Here is a 24,473-nt window from a genome sequence, read left to right as displayed (position 1 = left end):
AGAGACGAGGGGCAAACCAACGGGTGAAGAAAATAAGTTTTTTTGGGGGGGTGAGAAGCAGTACCCCCCCCCCGCGCACACGGGAGAAGCAGCAGCTTCAGGAAGCCCAAACACACCCCTTTAAAAAACAAGGTGCGGCACAAACCAGAAACCCACCTGTCGCGGGGCTGGGGGGAGAAGAGAAGAGACCCACAGCAGGCACTTCCGGCCTCCTTCCCTCCTCAGGCACAGACTGACAGGAAGCTTAAAAGCGGACGCCTCAGGGTGGAGGGGCAGAGCCGGCCCCGCCCCGCCATCCCGCCTCCGCCCAATCAGACGCCGCTATTTCCTCGAAGCCACGCCCCTCCCCGCCTGCTTTCTCCCACGCTGCCTCGCGCCTTCCCCCCGTCCACCTCCCCGCTCTCAGGGGAGGGGGTGGGGGACAAAATGGCTTCAGGGATAAGCCACGCCCAGGCGGCGAACGAGGCCGGCGGTGACGTCACCCGCGCGGGCGTGTTCCTCCTCCCGCCCCTTTCAAGGCCCTCCAATAACGCTTCCTCCTTTCTTCCTGTCTCGTTCTGATTGGTTCCTGGGAGCTGCCCGTGATTTCCTATAACTACTTTGGCTGCGGGAAAACGCAGTACAGTAGTAAGAAGAAGAAGTGCTGTTTTTCTTAAAAAAAAGTTTAGGGGTACTCTCATTTTGACTCAAGACAATCACCATTTTATAGTTCAAATCGGGAAAAATACAATAAATAGACAAAAGTATAAATATTCACACAATGTTTAGGGGTCTGCGTCCCCCTAGGAAAAAAACCCAATAAAATAATAATGGCTTGAGAGCGTTATATCCGGCTGGATCTTTTTCAATAAATTGTTTTCTCGACGGGTGTGACTCGAATTCAGAACGGGAGCGGCAAGATGTTAGTCTTTCCCAGCATACACACACAAATTACTATGTAAGACAGTAAATCTGTTAAACAAAAATGACAAGCAAGGACTGTATGATGACTTGCACATGTAAGCATATGGTCTCAAACTGACTTTCTCTTATATGCTGCTTTTTGCGACAATGGCGACTGTTACTACTGATCCTAAGCTAAATAGTTTAGTTGCCCAGCTCTGCTTCGGATCCTCCACCAACTACCGTCCCTTCCCGAACCCACAGCTCTCAACTGCCTCACCTGCAACATTGAAAGCCTCATCCAATCTTCACTCACCTCCAGCATTCCACCCTCACTCTTTCCCCTCCCTCCCTCCTTAACGTTCCCTTTAATAATTCCAATACAATCGCCTTCGTCACCCTGTTGCACTGATTTTCAACTTCTAGGAGCGTTTAGGTGAGCCCCGGGTGGCTGTCCTTTCATTAACCTGCAGCCCAGATCTTCTTGCTTTCTCTCTCTTTCTCTCCGAGGCACATTCAGGGAGAGCCGGCAGCTTTAACTTGCAGCCCGTTATCTTCCTGCATCTCTTCCCTGCCCCCCCATGTTTATCTTCTTAAAATATCCACACCCACCCACGAAAAATTCCTCCCCAGCTTCAGTAACTAACAGTTCCTCGGTTTTACACAAAGGGCTTCAGAAATAATTAAGTAGTTTGATGGTGTGTGTGCCTGGGTGGGTGGGTGTGTTCTATAAGGAGGAATTTAAAAAAAACCTCTGAAAGTGGGGTCTTTTATGTTTCTCCTCCTACCCCAAACATCCCTCCCCCATTTCTTCTCTACCTACCCCGCAGGTAACCCCCCATCCCTCTTAACAATTATCCAGCTTTGTTAGGGTTGCTGTATTTCAAAAAGTAAAAACCAGGACACCCCAAAGTTGTTGAGGTTTGACTTGTCTAAGATCCAGGACAAGGCACCGCCTTTCAGAAATTCCGCCCAAATGTCAATTCCATCTGGGAAATCCCAGTAATGCCAGCCCTAATTGTGGGGACAGGCAGAATGTTGCAGTAAAGGACCATGCCTGCATGTATCCCTGTGCTGTGTGTTTGTTGCTTTCCTACCCCGCAATAAGAAAGCATTTCTGCTGCTGATCTTAATCTTGTTTTGCCCTCTCCACCCCCAGATATACTCTAATTTTGGGAAAGCTTGGGGCTGCCCTGTGAAGTATGTCAGCTCAGCCTTCAGCAGTGTGCTCCCAATTTACGCACATGCCCACTGGCTGTTAAAAGCCTCTATTACCAGTAATACTAGTACTACTAATAATTTTATTTATACCCCAGCCACTCTGGGCAGCTAAAGGATGGAGGGGGCCCCTAAGATGCACTATGGTCTCATCCCACTACACTTTGACACCCCCCTTTATTCTTTATTCTTTATTATTAATACAGTTGCCTGACAACCCAGCAGCCTGACCCCTGTTTCCCAGCTGATGTCACAATGGGCAGGTTTGCAAGCAGGCATCATAATGCCCTGAAAGAGGGATGCCTGTCAGTCTGATGGTGATACACTTGCCAAGGCAAGTGCTGCCCATAAGTGATCATGAGCAGGAACTGTGAAGGTAAGAGGAGCTCAGATGCCAGGTTCTCGGGCTGGGGAGGGACCCTGTGCATTGGAAATGGAAAACCAGGAGGGTGTTGAGTGTCACAGGATTGTGCCTTGACTTTAAGGGGAACATTGGGGAGATGGGTTTTGCTCGTGCTCAAGGGCTAAGATTGCCACATAGGTTTTCCCACATATTAGAGGACAGGAAGGGATTCCCCTGAGAACTGTGCCAGGCAAGGAATCTATGGGCTGGCTTATGAAAACCACACCTGATTGAGCACTGATTGAGTCCATTAAGATAAGATGTAATGAATTTTAAATAGAGGATTGAGTAAAGTGATGAATATTTATGAACACAATGTTAGAGTTTTAAGGTAGCAAGAATTATATCATGCATATGACTGAAGGAAGTCACATGGGTATTTGGGTAAATGGTGAGTTGGGTATAGGGTTTAGGGTTAGATGTGAGGAATGCGTATATATAATATTATATATGTAATGTATAATGTTGAAAATGTACGGCAACTAACATGTAAAATAAATAAATAGAGGGAGGAGGAGAAAAAAAAATAGAAATAAAACCACACCTGTGCTTCCTAGGCACATGAGCCCAATGGAAATAAGCATGCGCCCTAAAAGTACGCTGTGTACACAGTCTATGGTTTTAAGGGAAAGGCCTCTAACGGGCTTTAGCTTGCACAGGACAGGAGCATAGTGAGATTTATTTTGTATTATCTGTTTGCACCATCACTGTTTGCGACCCTTTACAAAGAGGCTGCTGTACTGAGCGGCTGAAAATCTTTAATTTGGCACAGGGAAGCAACTGGGAAAGGTTGAAGGTCCAAGGTTGGCTCCCGTGTCCTGCCAGGGTCTGTGAGTTTAGACTTCTGGGTTCCCCGGCATTTCCCATATATTATCTCTTTCTTTGCTTTTATTTTCCTTTCTGTCTCCTAGGTCCTAAGGCATGAAGGTCAGAGAAGCTGCTATGGCGGCGTGGACAAGCTGAGAAAGGGGAGGCCACCATACTTCAAAGTGGCATCTCGCAGGTGACGGGCACTGTGATTTTTGCAGCAGGGAGAGAGATTTGCTGCATGGTTCCCTTTCCGAGCTTAGCCCCCAACGTATGCAGGTATAAGGTGGGCACCATACTGGACATGAGAGTTTAACTGTGGTGAGGGAGGAGGAAACCATTTCGCAGCCATCACCAGGAGCCACTCTGCCCCTGTGTGGCTGCTTCTCGAGGTTGCTGCAAACACCTGGGTTGGGCCACTGTTTCCTTCTGATTCTCTGCATAAATGTGTTCATGGGGGGTGGGACTGCAGCAAATAGCCCCTTAGCAGCAGAGATGCTTTGCTTGCAGAAGATTCAACCCTTTGTATGAAGCGTCAGGTAGCAGGTTGCGGGAAGATTTCTACCCAGTGGTGGCTGGTGCCCACTGTGGTTTCCCCATTCACATGTGCAAGCCTTCACTTGAAGTTGCAGTGATATATGAAGCAGCTTGCCTTATCTGAACATCAGCTGCCGTTACAAGTTGAGCGTAACTGGAGAATGGAAGTAGTAGAACCTTTCTACATGAGATCAGAAAGGAAGGGCTCTAGTTCCTTGAGAAGTTAGTCAGCCAGGCTTCCTTTAGAAGTTATGGCATGTTAATTCCGTTGGATATCCAATCCCCACATATACCAGGAAGATACTATATCCTGCTTCCTTTGTGGGGCCATGCTTCCAGAGAATGGTCTCAGTCTCCAGCTCCCAAGATGATGGACAAGACGACAACCAAGTCATCCATGCAGTTCTTGGCTGCCATTTCTGGATGCCAGCGAATCCTCAAAGAAAAATCTTGATCCTCGTGCCTCTTCTCCACTGCCCCTTCTCTGTGTGGGCATGGCTCCTTCTCTGACTTCTGCTGCAACCAGATCTTTGGTCCAGAAGCAGTGGCTCAAGTTTTCTCTTCTGAAGACAACAGCGGGGAGCCCAGCCAGGCTAGATAGCCAACCATTTCAAGGCGGAAATATTGGCTTCTGAGTGAAACTGTCCCGGATGTAGCAGAGGTAGGAGGAAATGCTTCCTTCCCATGTCCTCCACCATCATGGCCCAGACTGGTGCTAGCATGGCTTGGAGCCGATGTCTCCGTTTGCTTTGCAGCAAGGGAAAGCAGCAGCCTTGCTTTGGGAACCGCCTCTGTTGTCCCATCCTCATCCTGGGAGAGACTGGAGTCCAGAAGGAGGACAGATGACTCACAGGTACTGGGGCAGGAGGAAGGAGAGGGTCCTTATGAAACACATAAGAAGAGCTTGCTGGATCAGGCCCATGGCCCATCTGCTCCAGTATCCTCCTATCCCCATGGCTACTCAGATCCATGGGGAAAACCTGTAAGAACCCTCTTTCCAGCCGTGACTTCCAGCAACGTAAAAGGAAACCCTTTGCTCTGGAGGAAGATCTCTGTGTGTGGAGAGAAACACTCGCTTGAGTGCTCGTTTCTGGGTGGATTCCCCCTTTGTCTAGTCCTCTCCTTCATCCTATTTGCGGATCATATTTCTGAGCGAATTTTTTCACACACCCACCCTTGTCTGACCCTCCCTCCTCCCAGCTTTTTCATTTCTACTTCATTATTTTTGCATTTCTCTCCTCTCCCCACTGCCTGTCATCTGGGGAAGGAAAGAGTGTATAGGGGGCAGCTGGATTCTGCCCCAATTGCCGGGAGGAGTCCACAGAGGCAACTGGGCCAGAAGTTTGAGTTTCCTGCCCTTTTCTATTTTTTTTTAAAAAGGCGGGAAACACCATTTTGTTTCAACAGCTCAGCCATTTGGTGGGACGCCATTTTGTTTCAACAACTTAGCCATTTGGTTCTCCTCCCTCCTGCGTGTGAAACTGGAGGGGCTGTTCAACTGCCTGCTGGGGGGGGGTCTTCTTATGGAGGCCCCCAATGCTGCCACCCTCTTCCAACTGCTCAATGATCTCCGAAGCTACAGTCTCGGGGAAAGCGGAGAGGCAAAAAAACATGGCGGCCAGTGTCATCTCTGCGCTGCTGGCCTTTGCCCAAAGCTTTCCCCACTTCAGAAACACAGTAGCTCGGCCGGAGTCGGCCTCACTCTGGCCAAATCGAAGCGAAGATGATCTCATCCTCGAAGACTTATAGTCTTAAAGTGGAAAAGGAGCAAACATGGAGTCAGCAATCGCAGCACAAGGCACGGGGGACCAGGACACAGATTTCTTACACAGTGGGAAGAAACCATTTAAGTGCAAAGAGTGTGGAAAGAGCTTCATACAGAAAGAAAGTCTCAGATCTGCTAATATTTTAAATTTAATCCCTGGGTCGTCCCCCCAGTTAAATTTTGATATGTCTCTTTGCTATTGTTTGAAGTAGTATAACCGGTATAGTTTGAAACAGAAATAGCATCTTTGGGGGTACATTCATCTCCTGCTGAAAGATTTTCATCCTTCCCCATTGTAGCCTTATGAGGCTTTGCCCTCGGGTGGGAAAAATATTGCGCCTGGGAAAGGGAAGTGGGAGTCAACAGACACTCAAGGAATAGTTCGGAGAAAAGGCCTTTTATTTCTACCATCCATGAACTGGTAGAAGGAGCAAGTGTGATAGTTCACAAAAAGCATGCACGAGTTCACAATCATGTGCACAAGCATATATACCCCTTTCCAGTTCCCTCCCCCTTTCTCCTCCCTCAGGAGTTCCTCTGAGCATGAACAGAAAGCTGTCTTGGGACTATTGTGGACTCTTGGCACCCTTCCCAGGAAAGGGGGGGGGGGTGAGAAGCCAAGGGGTTTTCAGCATGTTCAGATATGTTTCAATCTCTTGTTCTGGCATGGTTCCCAGACAGAAAGTAAGTTGCAATGTGGTTCTTTAGCAAGGCCAGAAGACATGAGAAAGGCCTGAGAAACAATGGACTGTTCTCTACCTTTGTTACAGCAGAGCGGAATGTTTCTGATGCTTAGCTGCTGAGAAAATGATTTTGAAAAGTTTTGAGAAGCTTTGAGCCTGCTTTGGTGGGGGGGTGACTTCGGGCCTAGGTGAGGTCACCTGTCCTCACCTTCCTTCCCCATCATGCTAATTCTTGTTTCACCTCGTACCATACTTCAACATAGTTATTCGGATTCAGCGATGCATTTTTATTTCTTAACCAAATACCCAAATATTTCACCTCTCACCCCCCCCATGCCCGTTTTATTTTGAAGACCCTCTTTCTCTTGATGCGCCAGATTTTTTAGCCAGGAATTTAGTTTAGTTTTTCTTTTATATACATATATATAGAGAGAAAGGGCCTTCTCTGCAGTGGCTCCCCATCTGTGGAATGCTCTCCCCAGGGATGTTCATCTGGCACCTTCATTATACACCTTTAGGCACCAGGCAAAAACATTCCTTTTTAACCAGGCCTTTGGTTGATCCGATTTACATCCTATGCCCTTTTAAAATGTGAGGTTTTTTTTGTTGGGAGGGGGGGTATTGGGTTGTTTTTTATTTTTATTAGGTATTTTGTGGTTTTATATCTTGATTTTATTCTGTAAACCGCCCTGAGACCCCCGAGTATAGGGTGGTATAATAATAATAATAATAATAATAATAATAATAATAATAATTTTATTTCTCAGTTTTTAAATTTTTGTGACATACAAACATCCAATACAAAAAAAAATCCCATTTGACTTCCCTCCCTATCCCCTTCGTGGTTCCTTCAGTTACACTTTTCTTATTGCATCTCCTCAATAATCCATTTTTTTGTTTACTCCCTCTTTATTTCTTAGTCAATCGTTTTTACGTTTTAAGGTAGTTTTTAATTTTAAGATAATCCTGCAAATGAATTTAATTGTTTCTAATAACTTTTCAAAGCTCACTCCATCTTCCATGTGACAGCCCTGAGATCTTGACTCTCTCTGGTGTCACTGGATCAAACTGATAAATTTTCTTGCATTACCTAAACTAAACAGTTTTAAATGGATTTTGAATAAACGTGCAATTAATTTTTTAAAAAATAAAAAACTCAAACATTTTTTGGAACACCATTTTCTTCCAGCAATTCAGCCATTTTGTTCCAACAACTCAGCCATTTTGTGGTACGCCATTGTGTTCCAACAACTCAGCCATTTTGTGGAACGCCATTGTGTCCCAACAACTCAGCCATTTTGTTCCAACAACTCAGCCATTTTGTGGAACGCCATTTTGTTCCAACAACTCAGCCATTTTGTGGAACGCCATTTTGTTCCAACAACTCAGCCATTTTGTGGTACGCCATTGTGTTCCAACAACTCAGCCATTTTGTGGAACGCCATTTTGTTTCAACAACTCATCATTTCTCCTGAAGGGCCCAACACCTCCTAGAGATGTGGTCGCTGCACCTTTTTTGGGGGGGGGCGTGGGGGATTCTGGAGAAATCACAAACAATAGGACAATTCCTCCCTGACTAGGCCCAACAAAACTGTCCTGCAAAGTTGCGAGGGAACTTTCCAAGTTCCCTGAGAGCGCCTCTCGCTCCATCTTCAGGCAGGGGCACAGGGGTGGGTGGATTCAAAAAGTGGGGGACAGGGAAGAAGCACAGCAAGACGGAAACAGCCCAAAGATTGGACCTAGGTAACCATCTTCAGTGGCCCAGGCTGCCTGGTTATAGCTTCCCCCTGCTAGTCGGTTGCAAGAGGTGCAGTGTTGCAAAGCTGGTTTCCTAACATTTCATGCAGGGAGACTTGCTGGGACAAAGGACCCTCCACCAACCGCTTGCCATTGTACTCCTAACAAGATGTGCACCTATGAGACGGGGCATTCCCTAAACCCCTTTTATTCCTGATGCCACCACAGATGATATCGATCACGATATTTCACCCTGATGTGGCCCAGTGTGAGGCAGGTGGATAAAATCTGTTTTAAAAAAAATCCCAAGCAATAGTTGCATTACGGCTTGGGTACGACTTGCATCTTGTTTGTTACTTTATTACATGGGTAGACAAACTAAGGCTCGGATCCTGCCCAGTCGCCTTCTCAATCCAGCCTGCGGATGGTCTGGGAATCAGCGTGTTTTTACATGAGTAGAATGTGTGCTTTTATTTAAAATGCATCTCTGGGTTATTTGTGGAGCCTGCCTGGTGTTTTTACATGAGTAGAATGCTTTTATTTAAAATGCATCTCTGGGTTATTTGTGGAGCCTGCCTGGTGTTTTTACATGAGTAGAATGCTTTTATTTAAAATGCATCTCTGGGTTATTTGTGGAGCCTGCCTGGTGTTTTTACATGAGTAGAATGCTTTTATTTAAAATGCACCTCTGGGTTATTTGTGGAGCCTGCCTGGTGTTTTTACATGAGTAGAATGTGTGCTTTTATTTAAAATGCATCTCTGCGTTATTTGTGGGGCATAGGAATTTGTTCATCCCCCCCCTTCAAAATATAGTCCGGCCCCCCACAAGGTCTGAGGGATAGTGGTTTTTGCTGAAAAAAATTGCTGACTCCTGCCATTACAACTACAGCAGGGGGGATTAAACTACTGATCCTAAACTGATCCTAAGCTTGACCCTGCTTCGGATGTAACTACCACCCCCTACTGAACCAACAGCTCTCAACTGACTCCCAACTGCCTCACCGCCAACATTCAAACTCCTTTTAAACATTCAAACCACTTTTCAAACCCAACTGTCTCATGGCCAACATTCAAACCCCTTTTCCAATCTCCAGCAACATTCCACGCTCCCTCTTTCCCTCTCCCTCCCTTATTAATATTCCCTTAATAATTCTAATATAATTACCTTCCTTTTTTATAAATTTATTTGGTTTTTCAAATTAAAGTTTTGCAATCCAACATACATCATAAAAACAAGATGCCAAAGAATCTACTGGACTTTCCCCTCCTCCCCTTTGTGGACCCTATTGTTAGTCATTTCCTCCTGCATCTTTTATAATAATCCAAATCTTTTACATCTCCATTATATCCAAAATTCACCACTGAACTACAAGTATTATTCCAATCCTACTAATGATTTTAACTGTTTAGTGATTTTTAAGATAAATTATAAATTTCCCCCATTCCTTATTAAAATTTTGGTCTTCCTGATTTCTGATTCTTTCGGTCATTTTTGCCATTTTGGCATAATCCACCAACTTAATCTGCCATTCTTCTCTGGTTGGGACTTTATCTTCTTTCCATCTCTGGGCCAATAACATCCGCATAGCCGTGGTCACATGCATAAATAATCTTTTCTGCTCCATTGTGATTTCTTTTTTAAAAATATTTTTTTATGGGGTTTTACAATTTTATCATCATCACAATCATTATTTCAACAAAACAAAATAAAGTGTAGATCCCCAACCGCCCCCCCCCGTGACCTCCCTCAACTTCCTTTTCTGTTTTTTTTTGGCATATTATCCCTCCCTGTTTATTTCTTATTCTTCACAGGTTGTTTTTTTTAAATAGTTATTGTTATTCTCTTATCATTTTAACATGGTATTTCTATTTCTATATTTGTTTTTTTGCACCATTGCGATTTCGGCACCTCTAATATACAGTAATTACCTTCCTTTCCATATTACATCCATGCAATATTTTACGCACCCTACTCTCTGTAATCATACTGTTAAAAGCCCTTGAGCTTCCTATTCCTGGTTCCTAGGAAACGGGGGCGAGCAAGTTGACTTAAGCTCTTGCCTCCTCCCATTGCATGTTCCTCATCTATGTTCTAAAAAGCAGGTATCCCCCCTCCCCCCAAAAAATGATGTTGGGAACTGTAGCGTGTTAAAGTTAATGATTAAAAGCCGGAGGGCGAGGTGAGAAGAGGTGGCAGAAACCCCACACCTAAATTTACCCTGGGTAGGTTAGAGAATCTGTGCTGCCCTTAAAGAGGGATTAAGTTTGTTTAACGTTTACTCCATATCAGTTCATGTGGCAAACATCACAAACCATATCATTGGTTGAACTGCTGCAATTGAAATTTTTTATATGTAAGCCCCCTTGCGTTCCATCAGGGGGAAAGGCAGGGTATAAACAAATACTTAATAATAACTACCATTACTACCCGATTTTCCACACAAAAATACAAAGGGGGATCCTGAACATAAGCATGCAATGAAAGGGAGGTGGAACTAAAACCCTTCCTTTTACCATTCTGAGTGCGACTTGTAAGATCTTGCCTTCTCCCATCACAGGTTCCTCATCTATGTTCTAAAAAGCAGATATTTCTCTCCCCCCCCCAAATAATTATGTTGGGAACTGTAGTTTGTTATGGGTTTCTGGGAATTGTAGAGGGAAACTACAATCCCCAGGATCCTTTGGGAGAAGTCATGTGCTTCAAATGCTCATCGGAGGCACTTTAAATTATAGAATCATAAAACTGCGAAGTTTCTCTTTTTTATAATAATTTTTATTCATTTTCAATTACCATCCAAGAATAGCCTCATTATAACAATACCAAATTATAATACAACTACTAATAATATAGGTGGCCCCCACGGGCTAGATTTGATGGTTTGATTGTTTTCTTTTTTTCTGCGTTCCAAAATCTAATTAATTTCAATTACATTCCTGTCAAAATAATAATCCTTTATACAACAACTGCAATATTAATAACTTCCATTCGTATTGACACATTAAATGATTTTTAGAACTACAAGTGAGGCACTCAAACTATATCCTTGTACTTCTGTGTGTGGCATTTATTCTGTCCTTGATGTTTCTTCTTGTCCTTGTAAAATGTTATGTCTACAAAAAGTATATAAGGATTGGCGAATCTTTAAAGAATATTTAGAAAACGATGGAATAAAAGGAAACATCTTGGCAGAATTAGACTGATCCCTGTATTGCATAAATATAAGTTTGTAGGGAGGTAAAAAGAAATAATATAAGAAATATGTAACTGTGCGGTATAAAGTAATGGATAGACAAAGTACAGTGAGATTAATTGGAAGTCAGTTTTAAATTTCTTTTCTATAAATTTTATAATTGTGTTCAATACCAGAAGTATATATAATTATATTAATCTTCTTATATCTTATAGTGCGGTGGTTTGTTTGATTTTTCTGTTATTTGTTTGTTTGAGTGTATGTTTGTTTACTTTGTATGTACGTCTGCTTTTCATAAATGTATTTATTTTAAATTAATAAAGATATATTTTAAAAAAGTAAAATGTTATGTCTATCTCTTCCCAAGGGTCATCTTTCTAGTCCGAACCTCTACAATGCAGGAATCTCAACCAAGATCATCCAAGGCCATCCAACCTCTACTTAAAAACCTCCAGCGAAGGAGAGTCCGCCGCCTTCTAAGAGATTCCTTTCCACTGTCCAACAGTGTAAAAGGAGAATGGGGAGCGTACCTTTCTGCATGAGATCAAGAAAGGAAGCGCTCCAGCTCCTCAAGAAGTTGGTCAGCCAAGCTTTCTTTGGAAGTTGTGGCCTGTTAATTCCTTTGGGAATCGATTCCTCACATGTGCCAGGAGATCACATCCTGCTTCCTTCACAGGGCCATGTTTCCAGAGAATGGTCCGCGTCTCCAGCTCCCAACCTGATGGGCAAGGGGTCAACCAAGCCATCCGTACGGTTCCTGGTTGCCCCTTTTGGATCCCAGTGCAGCCTAGCAAAGAGCAAAGCTGTTAACACACCCGCGTTTGCTCGGCACACAACCCAAGCGGAAGCGGAACTCAGGGCCTTTCCCCAAAAGGTATGGTGTGTATACAATCTATGGTTTTAAGGGAAAGGCCTCTGGCGGGATTTAGCTTGCCCAGGGCAGGAGTGTACTGAGATTTATTTTGTTGTTGTTTTTTTTAAATGATATTTATTGAGAATTTTAAAGTTACAAAGAAAAAAGAAGGAAAAAATAAGAAAAAGAGAAAAAGAAGGAAAAGAATAGATAAAAATAACAATTAAACAATACAAATCAATGAAAACCAAAATCAAAAAGAAAAAACAAAACACACAATGCAACACAATCAAAAAACAAAAATATACAACAAATTTAAAAACAAATCCAATATTCCCAAAACCTTAACTTTCATTAACTTATTTCATCGACCTCCTCACACCTCCCTTTTTTGTATTCTAGTTGTTAATTATCTCAGCAAATCCCTTCCATCTTTCACAATATTCTGTCATTAAAATTACCTTGATCTATTTTAACCTTATCTTACCATAAAAAACCTTAAAACTTAAATCTTATTTATACCGAATTCTTTTAACCATAACATATTCTTACATAATTCTTTTTAACATTTCTGCTAAAGCCAATTAATTTCATTCCAACATTTTTCTGATACACATTAATTTTGCGATACTTTTCTAAATAAATTTTTAAAACTTTCTTCCAATCTTCATCCATCGTCTCTTCTCCTGGTCTCGGGTTTTGTCAGTCCTTTCTATCCCATCCATATAGTCCATCAACCTGGTGACCTTATATCCGAGGCTCTTAAGTCTTTTCCATGTCCCTTCCGCAGGTCTTCTTCATGTTTATACCTGTACTTTACTTTGTCTTCTGCTCCTTTCAGTCTGGGAGACTCCAACTTGACAATATTTTTGTCCCTTCTCGACAAGTCAGCCCCTTTTCCATAGTCAACACTGAGATCCATGTGGTATTTAAAGGCATGTTTCAAGGCCCCTCCAAAATTTATTTTGTATTATCTGTTTGCACCATCACTCTGTGCAACCCTTGAGAAAGAGGTTCGTGCCCCGAGGGGCTTACAATCTTTAATTTGACATGGGGAGGCAACAGGGAAAGGTTGAGGGTCCAAGGGGGTTCCTGAGTCCTGCTGAAAGACATAAGCCAGGGTCTGTGAGTTTAAATTTAGACAGCTGAATGTGCTTCTGATGGGACGTTCTGTCCATGGAGTTCAGTCCGTGGTTTCCCCATTCACATGTGCAACTTTACTTGAAGTTGCAGTCATACAATATATGAAACGGCTTGCCTCATCTGAACATCGGCTGCCGTTTTTCTCCCAGAGGGCCTGGAGGACCCACCAAGGAAAGGGCCAGAGGAAGGTTTGAAGGAAATAAAAAGTAAAGCAAAAATATGATTGTTTATGAATAATAATAATAATAATAATAGTATTATTTATTCCCTGTCCATCTGGCTGGGTTTCCCCATCCAGTCTGGGCGGCTCCCAACAGAACACTAAAATCAGAATAAAACTTCAAACATTAAAAACTTCCCTAAACAGGACTGCCTTCAGATGTCTTCTAAAAGTCAGATAGTTGTTTATTTCCTTGACATCTGGTGGGAGGGCGTTCCACAGGGCGGGCACCACTACCGAGTAGGCTCTCTGCCTGGTTCCCTGTAACCTCACTTTTCACAGGGAGGGAACTAGCAGAAGGCCCTCAGAGCTGGATCTCAGTGTCCGGGCTGAACGATGGGGGTGGAGACTCTCCTTCAGGTATACTGGAACGAGGCCGTTTAGGGCTTTAAAACACTTTGAATTAACACATACAATCAGGAACCACCTCAGACCTGTGGGTATAGGGCAATGTATAAATTCAAGAAATAACAACAACAACCAGGATAGAAAGGAAAGGGTTAAGGGAGAAAAGCTGCTGGAGGAGGAAGAAGTGAATGTAAAAAGAACAAGTAAGAGGGATGAAAGATTTGCATGGGGTGGGGAGGACATGGTACAAGTTTAGCAGAAAAGGAGAATGAAAGAAAAAGAACCTTTCTGCATGAGATCAGAAAGGAGGGACTCTAGTTCCTCAAGAAGCTGGTCAGCCAAGCTTTCTTTGGAAGTAATGGCATGTTAATTTCATCGGGAATCCATTCCTCACATACGCCAAGAGGATACTATATCCTGCTTCCTTCACAGGGCCATGCTTCCGGAGAATGGTCTGCGTCTCCAGCTCCCAGGCTGATGGGCAAGAGTGCAACCAAGGCGTCCGTGCAGTTCCTGGTTTCCCTTTCTGGATCCCAGGTCAGCCCTACCAAGGCACTGAAGGAATCCTCATAGAAGCATCTTTGTCCTCGTGCCTCTTCGCCACTTCCCATTGTTTGTGTGGGTATGGCACCTCCTCAGCCAGACTTTGGGCCAGAACTTGGCTGCTACATCCTCACTAAAGGAGAGCTCCAAGATAGAAGGTAGGAGAAACTGTCCATTGAATGACCCATAGGAAAGCTTCCTTCCCATGTCCCCCAACATCATGCCCCAGACTGGTGCTAGCATGGCTTGGAGCCAGGCGCCTGCTGATGTCTCTGCTTTGCAGCGAGGGAAAGCAGCAGCCTAGCTTTGGAAACTGCCTCTGTTGTCCTGTCCTCATCCCAGGAGAGACTGGAGCCCAGAAGAAGGACAGATGACTGGGGCAGGAGGAAGGAGGGGGTCCTTATGAAACACATAAGAAGAGCCTGCTGGATCAGGCCCATGGCCCATCTGGTCCAGCATCCCTTTCCCTCTGGGGCTTCCCAGATGCTTGCAAGCAGGATTCAAGCACCAGAGCCCTCTGCCCACCTATGGCTTCCAACAACTACTTTGGAGAAGCATAGCTGCCTCTCACTGTGGAGGCAGAGCGTTGCCATCATGGCTAGTAGCCTTTGATAGCTCTCACCTCCATTGAATCGTCTAATCCTCTTTTAAAGCCATCTTATCTGAGATGCTCTTCCGGTGCATCTGATTCTCCCATGCTTCATTGTTCCAGCAAGAAGGTGGCAGGCTATTGTGAGGTCGACAGTGTGATCTTGCCCTCGCACCATACAAAGTTACAGTTGGTTCATAATTGCATGCACATCATTACCCGATCCAGTGCTTTTCTTTAGAGAAAAAGTTTCCAGTACAGTACTGCATATCCTTGAGTACCCCCAGAAAAAAGCACCAATTATATCACAACCACCGCACCATACATTGAAAGCCCTCTTCTACCACTTTCAAGCTCTTGACTTTTAAAAGTATCTTTCAAAAAAAACACCAAAGTCCTTTTTGCCGGGGATAATTCAGACGGAAATTCCCAGGTGTCAAAAAAGGTTGTTTATGTATGCCACTACTGTGGCCTGTGTTTCATTAGCCCAAAAATGGTAAACGAGTGAGGTCCCAACTAAAGAAGAATGACAACTTAAACTGATGGGATATGCACAGCTTGCAGACTTAACATATAGAATAAGAGAACAAGAAGAGCATACGTTTAGAGAACATTGGAAAACGTTTATTGAATACATGGGAAATAACTGTGTACACTTGAAAACGTTGGCAGCATTAAGATAAATTCAACAGTGTAAATAAGTTTTGATGGATGTAATAATGGGATACTGAAGGGTTTAGTTTTTGTAAAATATGCAGAGATTCATGAAATGCAAAGGAACAAGGGTAGAAAGATAAGCTACATTTGCAGGGGCAGCGGTCACAAGCCACTCTCATGACAGCTGCAGAATGGGAGTATTAAGAACGGGAGAACAGCTCGTCTGAATCGGACTAAACAGCTTTCTGAATATAAACAGAAGACTACACAGCAGCGTTATGTGTTACTTTCTTAGCCCCACCGGTGTAGGGATAGCAGCACAGAATAAAGCTACAGGACTGCTTCAGGACTCTTCCAGCCCAACCTGCAACAGGGGTACTAGACTACATTGCAGGCTTCTTGTAAAGCACTTTCTCTTCATTGCCCTGACTTCAACATCATAGCTGTCAACTTTCAGATTTGAAAATAAGGTATTAGCAGCCTCGAAAATAAGGAATCAGCAGCCTCACCTGTCCCGGGGACAGTCTACAGGATATCTAACAATCCAGGATAGCAGTGGGAAGTGGCGCTGGAATAAGGGAATTTCCCACAAAAAAAGGGAAGGTTGACAGCTATGTCCAACATGCAATACTCAAAGTGAATTACACTGCAGAGCCGTCATACTCCCAGCCGCAACCACTTCAAACTTTCATTATGAGATAATGAAATGCGTTTGTATGGAAATCTGCATTTTTTAAAACGTCTAAAAGCAAAACAAGGGTTTCCCTCCCCGCACATCAAATGAGTTTCGATTAGAGGAGCACAAACTACCGGTATTTGCTGCTACCATTTTGTTCAGTGGTTAACGTGCTGGCATACGTTTACAGGGGCATGAACATCTTGGCTTTCTCTGCAGATTTCTGGGGGTGGTGTGAATAAGCAAAAATAGCAAAACAGCACACGTTCAGTATAACTTTTTTTAAAAAATTCAGTTCTCCCTATCCCGAGGACTCAGGATTTGTATTCATAGCTTTCAAAACCAATGAAACCGATAGACAGCGCAAGCGACTTTCACAATGATGAAAAGCGAATGCATGAAATAATAACAGTAATTGCACGTCTGAAGTAGACGGTAGTGTGCAAAAGCCAATGCCGCTGCAGATTTGTGTTAATCTTTGATGTCTCACTTCCAAAGATGCTGCACAGAACTCTTTTTTTTAATCCTCTTTTGAAGAAAAGCAGGCTGAGTCATTTCCTATAGGGCTCAAGTATGATAGCAATTTAACTATGTGATGCTTTCACTTGTTAAGTGTTACCAGGCAATGGCTGTCCTGGTACAATCTGGAAGAGCTCTTGATTTCCTTCCAGTGCTGGCGCAGTCGTTTTTAATTCACATGGAACTTTAGCTGCCCTCGCCTCATACTAAAAGAATGCTCAGGACCTGATTTTATGTGCCTGAAAAAAAGGAGGTGGTGGAGGAAGCGGTTAGCAGCAGATAAAAGTACCAGAGAGCCTGGCATTAATGCACTAAAATAATGCTACAGTGACTGGGCAACCTTCCTCTGTTAGGGAGATTGCATTTAATAGTCTAGGATGGCAAGGGGGATTTTCCTTTAATGGATGCTAATTTGGGGGCTATTGCAGGTATCATTTGTTATGGCTGTGCAAGGGGGGGGGCACCTAAGCTCCCGTATTTCAGACACATGGTTCATACCGTGCTTTTTTCTGGGGGGGGACGCATACCCCTAAACATTTTGTGAATCTAAGTTTGGCCTCATTGAGAGGCAAGATTTCAATATGAGTAGGAAAATGAGAGTACCCCTAAACATTTTTTTTTTTAAGGAAAAAGAGCACTGGGTTCATATATTTAGATACGTGTGCGTTTATGAATATTTGTTCTATATTTGAGACCTTTGAATTCTTAGAACAATGTTCACCCCGATCCTGGAGGGCTGGATCGAAGGAAGGCTCTTCATAAGTGCTGGATCAGGCCAGTGGCCCACCTACAGCAGCATCGTGGTCTCACTCGGTTCTGACCCCCCCTAAAATAAATCTTGGCTAGGCTATGTTCAAAATCATTATTATTATTATTATTATTATTATTATTACTACAATAGAAGGGTTTTTTTAAAAAATAGTATTTATTAAAGTTTTAAGTTGACAAAAAGGCAAAAGAAAAAACACCAAATTGAACAATAACAAAACCAACACATCGCGATAAAAAACAGAAATATAATAACAATTAAAAACAGAAGAAAAAACAAAAAACAAAAAAAAAACAAATCGAACCTTCCCATAACTTATCTTTCATTTGCTTGTTTCCCTGACCTCCTCACACCTCCCTTTTTTGTATTCTAAGTCAATTATCCATTTCAGCAAATCCTTTCCCTCTCTTCAAAATTTTTATCCTGAAAATTTATCTTAATCTTGATATAAGTTTACTTTCCCTCTTTTCACCAATTAACAGTCTATTTTTCTTAAATCTTTGATACATTTTTGCTAAAATCACCTAGATTCATTCCAACATCATTCTAACATTCATTAATTTTACAATGTTTCTGTAAATAATCTTTACATTTCTTCCAATCTTCCTCCACCAACTCTTCTCCCTGGTCTCGGATTCTGCCTACAATAGAAGGGTTTTGTTTAGTAGCATTTCCTAATCTGTGGGTCACACAGCCTGTGCAAATGGATCACAGGCTTTAGAAGTAAACCCCAAGAATCAGTCCTTAACTGATATGAACGCCTCTAGTTTTGTTAGCATGATAATACTTTTTTGACGTTTGTAACTGAACATCAGAAAGACTCGAGCTCTATTATCGCAGGGCTGCCATACGTCCCTGTTTCTCCAGGACACGTCTGGGAATCTGACTGTCAAAATGGAGTCTGGGCGGAATTTTGCCGAATTGGAAAACCTGGACGCATGGCAACTAGGGCGATGTTCTGAAAAAAACCTCAACTACTTAAATAAATACTTTTTTTGTTGTTTTTGTGTTATGTTGGATATGTGATTGTAAAACTTTAATTTGAAAAACCAAATAAATTTATATATATATACAGTGGTACAGTGGTTTAAGAACAGCTTAGTTTATGAACAACTTGGATTAAGAATGCTGCAAACCCAGAAGTAGGTGTTTTGGTTTGTGAACTTTGCCTTGGAAGCAGAACATGTTCCGCTTCCTGTTGAATGTGTTCCATTTGTAAATTGAGTCCCCCACTGCTATGGGAAAGCACACCTTGGTTTAAGAACGCTTTGGTTTAAGAATGGACTTCTGGAACGGATTAAGTTTGTAAACCAAGGTACCACTGTATATATAAAAAAGAGATACGTAACTGAATTTGACACTTGAATAAAAACGTCAAGTAAACCCTCCATCATGCATGCTGGGGTGTGCTTCTTGGTTTCATATTTACCCGTTTTAGAATCTTGCAGCTGTAGTATGAATAGCTTAGTTTCTTCTTCGTTCTGTCTGGAAGGATGTGAGCGAGTGTTGAGGAACAGAGTCCACCTTGTTGATAAGGAACCAATGTTTCCTTCATTGCAGCTATAAAGGAGTAAGGGCACAATCACAACAGTGCTGACAAACCAAGATAAGGTTTCAAGAGGGGTTCACTGAAAGTTTAATCCTACGTGCCCTACTTAGAAAAAAAAATTATTTAAAAGCATTCAAACATCAGGAACATTTGAATACAGTCCTTCCTGTTGCCTCTGCAGCGTCATTATTATGTTTTATAATTGTATTATTATTTAGAAGAACCACAGATTAAGATGTGAAACAAGACAAAACTCCGAAAACAAAGTTCCTAAGCACTAAACTGGGAACCACCATCTCACAAGTCTATACACATTCCATGCTAGGCGCCATCTAGTGGCCTATTTCCATACAAAACTCATGAAACTGCCCTCCTGTCTTATCTAATGCTATTTATGTGAGTGTCCGTCTGATACTGGGGAGTGGGTGGAAGCAGCAGCAACATTTGTAATCTCCGTCTGCATGTACAAAAAAAGCCACAAAGCTTGATTTTGCTCGGGTTTTCCACCCCTAGCAAGCTACAAGTAGTTCATACCACAAACCTATATGTCCTCTCAGAAGGAAATTCCATTGGGTTAAATGGAGTTTGCACCCAGATAAACGTTCTAGGTCGGATTATACCCTCAGTCTAAAGGATTATAGCACTGAGGTTACACACCGTTAAACTAAGCGCTTACATGTGTTCCATTAACTTATATTTTTATCTTCATCAATTCTCAGGTGATCATGCTTACTTCTGTTGCTGCAAAAAGCTTATCTACTACTGCCTACGGCCCAAGTAACAACTGAAATGACCCAAGGACCCAGAGGTGGCTGAAGAGCTGGATACCCAGATTAAGGTAGCATTTAAAGCACTCTTGTAAACTTTGGGTTGGTCAAGGAAACTAGACTACAAATCATGCCTAAAGAAGGGGAAATGAGGAAGAACACTGTTGCACTAAAGAAAACATGAAATAAAAGGAAGTTGGGCTATATAGCCTAAAAATATGGATGAGTAAACCTATAACTAAGGCTTAAAGGTACAGGTAAAGGGACCCCTGACCATTAGATCCAGTCGTGGCCGACTCTGGGGTTGCGGCGCTCATCTGGCTTTATTGGCCGAGGGAGTCGGCATACAGCTTCCGGGTCATGTGGAAAGCATGACTAAGCCACTTCTGGCAAACCAGAGCAGCGCACGGAAACGCTGTTTACCTTCCCACCAGAGTGGTACCTATTTATCTACTTGCACTTTGACGTGCTTTCGAACTGCTAGGTGGGCAGGAGCAGGGACCGAGCAATGGGAGCTCACCCCGTCGTGGGGATTTGAACCGCCGACCCTCTGATCGGCAAGTCCTAGGCTCTGTGGTTTAACCCACAGCGTCACCTGCATCCCTAGCTAAGGCTTAGCATAGTATTTAATAGAACAAGCTCTCTCTCCCCAACATTTTCTTCGTAGTGGCTTTTCCCCTTTTTAGCCGTCCAATATGCAGCGGTTTAAGAAGTTAAAGCTTCTTCTTTTAGGAAAGCAAGTGGCAAAGTGTCATTAGCCAAGTTTCTAGCATCCTATCAGTTCCAGGTGCAACAAATATAATTCTCACCTCGTTGGTTTAAATTTAAATTTGTAATGCGCCATTTGTGGTCCCAATCTACCTGAGCTGATATGAAGATGCTAAATCCGGAACTGCAGTTCTCATTTTCTGCTTCTGGGGGGCAGTTTCCACATTGAGCTTTCTGCTGGGAGTTTGCCATGGAACTGAACGTGTTGAAAAGGATTCAGAGAAATGTTTTAGATAATATATTAGAAGAACAGCACCACTGGATTCGGCCAAAGGGCCATGGGCATAGCCAGGATTTTAGTTGGGGGTGGGGAGAACCTCAGTTCACGATGTATTTTTATTGATTATGGGGGGGGGCAGATGCCCCTCCCTGCTCCCTGGCTACGCCCATGCCAAAGACCCAGTTAGTCCACAGTGGCCAACAAAAACCCTATGAGAAGCCTCTGAAGCAGGAACTGAGCTCAACAGAACTCTTCCCAACCATACTCCCCAGCAGCTGACATTCAGGGTCACAATTCAAAGTGCTGGTCATTAGCTATAAAGCCCTACGCAGCTTAGGTGCAAGCTATTCGAAAGACCGCATTTCCGAAACATGCTTGGGTTTTGTGATCTTCAGGGGACGGCGGGAGGGCCTTCTTGGTGGTGGCTGCTCCAAGACAAGGGTGGTGCTGTGGTCTAAAACAATGAGCCTCTTGGGCTTGCCGATCAGGTCAGCGGTTTGAATCCCTGCGTGGGGTGAGCTCCCGTTGCTCTGTCCCAGCTCCTGCCAACCTGGCAGTTCGAAAGCATGCCAGTGCAAGTAGATAAATAGATAGCGCTGCAGCGGGAAAGTAGATGGCGTTTCCGTGCGCTCTGGTTTCTGTCACGGTGTCCCGTTGTGCCAGAAGTGGTTTAGTCATGCAGGCCACATGACCTGGAAAGCTGTCTGCGGACAAATGCCGACTCCCTTAGCCTGAAAGCAAGATGAGCACCACACCCCAGAGTCAACTTTTTACCTTTTTTGCTCCGATACAACTTGGGAACTCCTTCCCTAGAGAAGCTGAACTGGTTCCCCCCCACCTTGTTGTCTTTCCACAGGCTTTTCAGAACTGACCGTTTTTAACAAAAGGGCTGGTGCCCTGCTGTTTTGGGTGCGATTGTGTGTATGTTTTTAATAGATCTTTCCTACACAGAGACAGTTTTAATTCTATTAATGTTTGATTTTTTTTAATTATAGGTGCCCCCCTCATATTTTTAGCTATTCTTACATTATCTGAAAACCACCCTGAGTCCCTGTCGGGGGGGGGGTAGGGTATAATAATAATAATAATAATAATAATAATAATAACAATAATAGTACATTGGTCTGCTGCCTTTGTGTCAGAGAGCAGAAACTCTGTTAGGAGACATGTGCATTGCAATAGCTAGGATTAGCATGCAACGACGAGACTGATGCATCTCACAGCATGTTCTTTTTATGACAGCTATGGGAAGCTGCATTGCATGTTTTCGTTAAGTCCACTTTACTAGTGCATTCTCGTTTATTGTTGTCCCCTTTATTGGGGAAGGTCTCTACCTAACTTGTGCTACTCCTCTCATAACAGAATAAAGCAGAACTTTCCAAACTTTGTGTTGCGACACGTTAGCATCTTCAACACACTGTGTAGGCTGGAAAGGGGATAGTTTCACCTCTGCTTTGGTAGTAAAATGGAATTACTGTGTCACAAAATGTTGCATGTCTAAAAAGCACGCCACCTGCATGAAAAGTTTGGAAAACTCTGCAATAAAAATTCTTTTTTCTTTTTCTTTTTAAAAAATGCAAGTAAATTGCAAATCAAGAGTCCACCTATGCTGACATCCTGCCTCATCCTCAATATCCATCCTCAATAGCAAAACCAAAGCAGCTGCTTGAAATATCCCAAAGGCATTGCATTTTTAAAAAAGAAAGAAAAAAGGTTGGAGCATTAGCCTCTCCAGCCTGGACTCACTCATGAAACCCATTGAGGAATATGGATAGAAAATTTACAGCATTAAAATTATATGAAAATGATATATCAATGGTACTGTTATAAGAATTCTATAGTCCCAAATATAAAATAAACGTTCATAAATGTACAAGGGAAACACATACATAAGTATATAAACCACATGTCTGAAATAGTACAGGAGAGCAATCCTGAAGTCATTTTGACTCTCCCAAACCATTCTGACCCTCTCAAATATTTCTCGGCAAGGAGGAAGGAAATGGAAAAGCCTCTTCATTGTCTTTTGCTTACCTGTCTTAAGGGCATATTTGTGTATGAATAGGGTGAGCCTGTGGCCTGGGTTCAGGAATTAAAGTATTTACCATCACAGAAGAATGACAGGGCTGCCCAGGTAAAGCAATCAGTGACCACTGTCAGGTATCCTGGCAGACAGGATTTCTGCTGTAGACAGCCTCCTGTGATGTATTTCTGCTGTAGACCTGCCTCCTTCTGTGATGTATGTATGATGTTTTTGGGAGTAGTCTTGAGCTACAGGGTTGGCAATTTAAAAAGTCTATATAAGGGCTTGTGCACCATTGTTCTGGATTCCCCCTCTCTCCTGCATGTGGTGAGCGAGGACCCTTTTGCAACAGTTTAATAAAGATCAGGGTTACCAGCTGCTTTGCTTCTCAACATTCTCTAGTTGGCCTGTTATTTTCTCCTACCAACAGGGAACCCAATTAAGGACTCTATACAGGCTCTTGGATACCCCATAAGGGAAAGGAACAGCTTTTCTTATAACAGTACCTACCACCAAGTAAACTGGCAAAAATGTATAAATCTAAATCAAATACTGTGAATGTTGGAAATGTAAAGAAGGTTCTTTTTATCATATATGGTGGTCTTGTAGTAAGGTTAAAGCTTACTGGGAATTGATATATAATGAATTGAAAAAGGTGTTTAAAATAATGTTTGTAAATAACAACAACCAGAAACTTTGCTTTTGGGAATTATAGGGACAGAACTATCCAAACTGTACAGAAATTTATTCATGTTTGCGTCTGCAGTGGCTAGAATGTTACTTGCCCAAGAATGGAAAGAAGTCCCAGTGAAAGAAGAATGGATTCAAAAACTTTTGGAATATGCAGAAACTACAAAACTTACCAGAAAAATTAGAAATCAAGGTAACAAACTTTTTATAAAGTTGGCGTTGTAAAAATGAGATAGGATCTTACTACCATATGTAGCGTACTTGTATGGTTATAAGTGAGTTTTGGAATAACATATATGATGAATTTAAGAAATTATTTAAATTTACTTTTAAAAAAGGACCGGATATTTTCCTTCTAGGAATACTGCCAACAGAAATAAAGCAAAATACAAGACCACTGCTTATGTACTTAATTACAGCTGCAAGAATACTGGTAGCAAGAAGCTGGAAATGCGAAACAACACCTACAAGACAGGATGCTATAACTGATATTCTTTTCTTATTGTTAATTCTCTTTTGTTCTCTTTATTCTTTCTCTTTTTAACTTCGTGTTTAATTTTGTTGTAACCATTTTATAATACATTTGTAAGATGATATTTTAAATCAATAAAGATTATTTTTTTTAAAAAGGGATATGCGGAAACTGCAAAACTTACCAGGAAAATTAGAAATCAAGCTAACAAACTTTTTACAAAAGAATAGAAATGGTTTACTGAATATTTACAAACTGTAAACAGATAAGAACATTGGCAGGATTATTGTAATAACCTGCAGTTTCATAAGAGTAAATATTTAAAGCAGATGAATAAATGAACAAATTAAGTTAATTTGGATATGCTGAAAACATGAAAAATAAATTTAAGGAACTGCAGAAAGTGGGGGAATGAAGTCAAGCTTTGAAATGTTCAAATGACTG

General features: G+C 42.5%; 2 protein-coding genes across 2 annotated transcripts in view; one reads left to right on the top strand and one right to left on the bottom strand.

Annotated features, from left to right (window-relative positions):
- MAP3K14 (mitogen-activated protein kinase kinase kinase 14) overlaps positions 1-333 on the bottom strand; it is a 38,718-nt gene extending 38,385 nt beyond the window's left edge. Inside the window, exon 1 of the mRNA XM_080976618.1 lies at positions 157-333. The gene's annotated coding sequence lies outside the window, so the exon portion shown is untranslated. The remainder of the gene's footprint in view (positions 1-156) is intronic.
- A 717-nt stretch (positions 334-1,050) lies between these two features.
- Positions 1,051-24,186, top strand: LOC308461950 (uncharacterized protein; the record flags this gene model as incomplete). Its single annotated transcript, XM_080979120.1, has 8 exons — positions 1,051-1,059; positions 3,415-3,506; positions 4,463-7,524; positions 11,591-12,097; positions 14,220-14,488; positions 19,809-19,927; positions 23,583-23,750; positions 23,917-24,186. 3 exons carry the CDS (start codon positions 1,051-1,053, stop codon positions 5,412-5,414), a joined length of 1,053 nt encoding a protein of 350 aa, XP_080835246.1. The 3' UTR covers positions 5,415-7,524; positions 11,591-12,097; positions 14,220-14,488; positions 19,809-19,927; positions 23,583-23,750; positions 23,917-24,186.
- Positions 24,187-24,473: the final 287 nt, after the last annotated feature.

This window comes from Podarcis pityusensis, assembly GCF_964106645.2.
Source record: "Podarcis pityusensis genome assembly, chromosome: 13".
Taxonomy (NCBI): Eukaryota; Metazoa; Chordata; class Lepidosauria; order Squamata; family Lacertidae; genus Podarcis; species Podarcis pityusensis.
The sequence above is the reverse complement of the archived record's forward strand: the minus strand, read 5'-3'. Positions and strand labels throughout refer to the sequence as shown.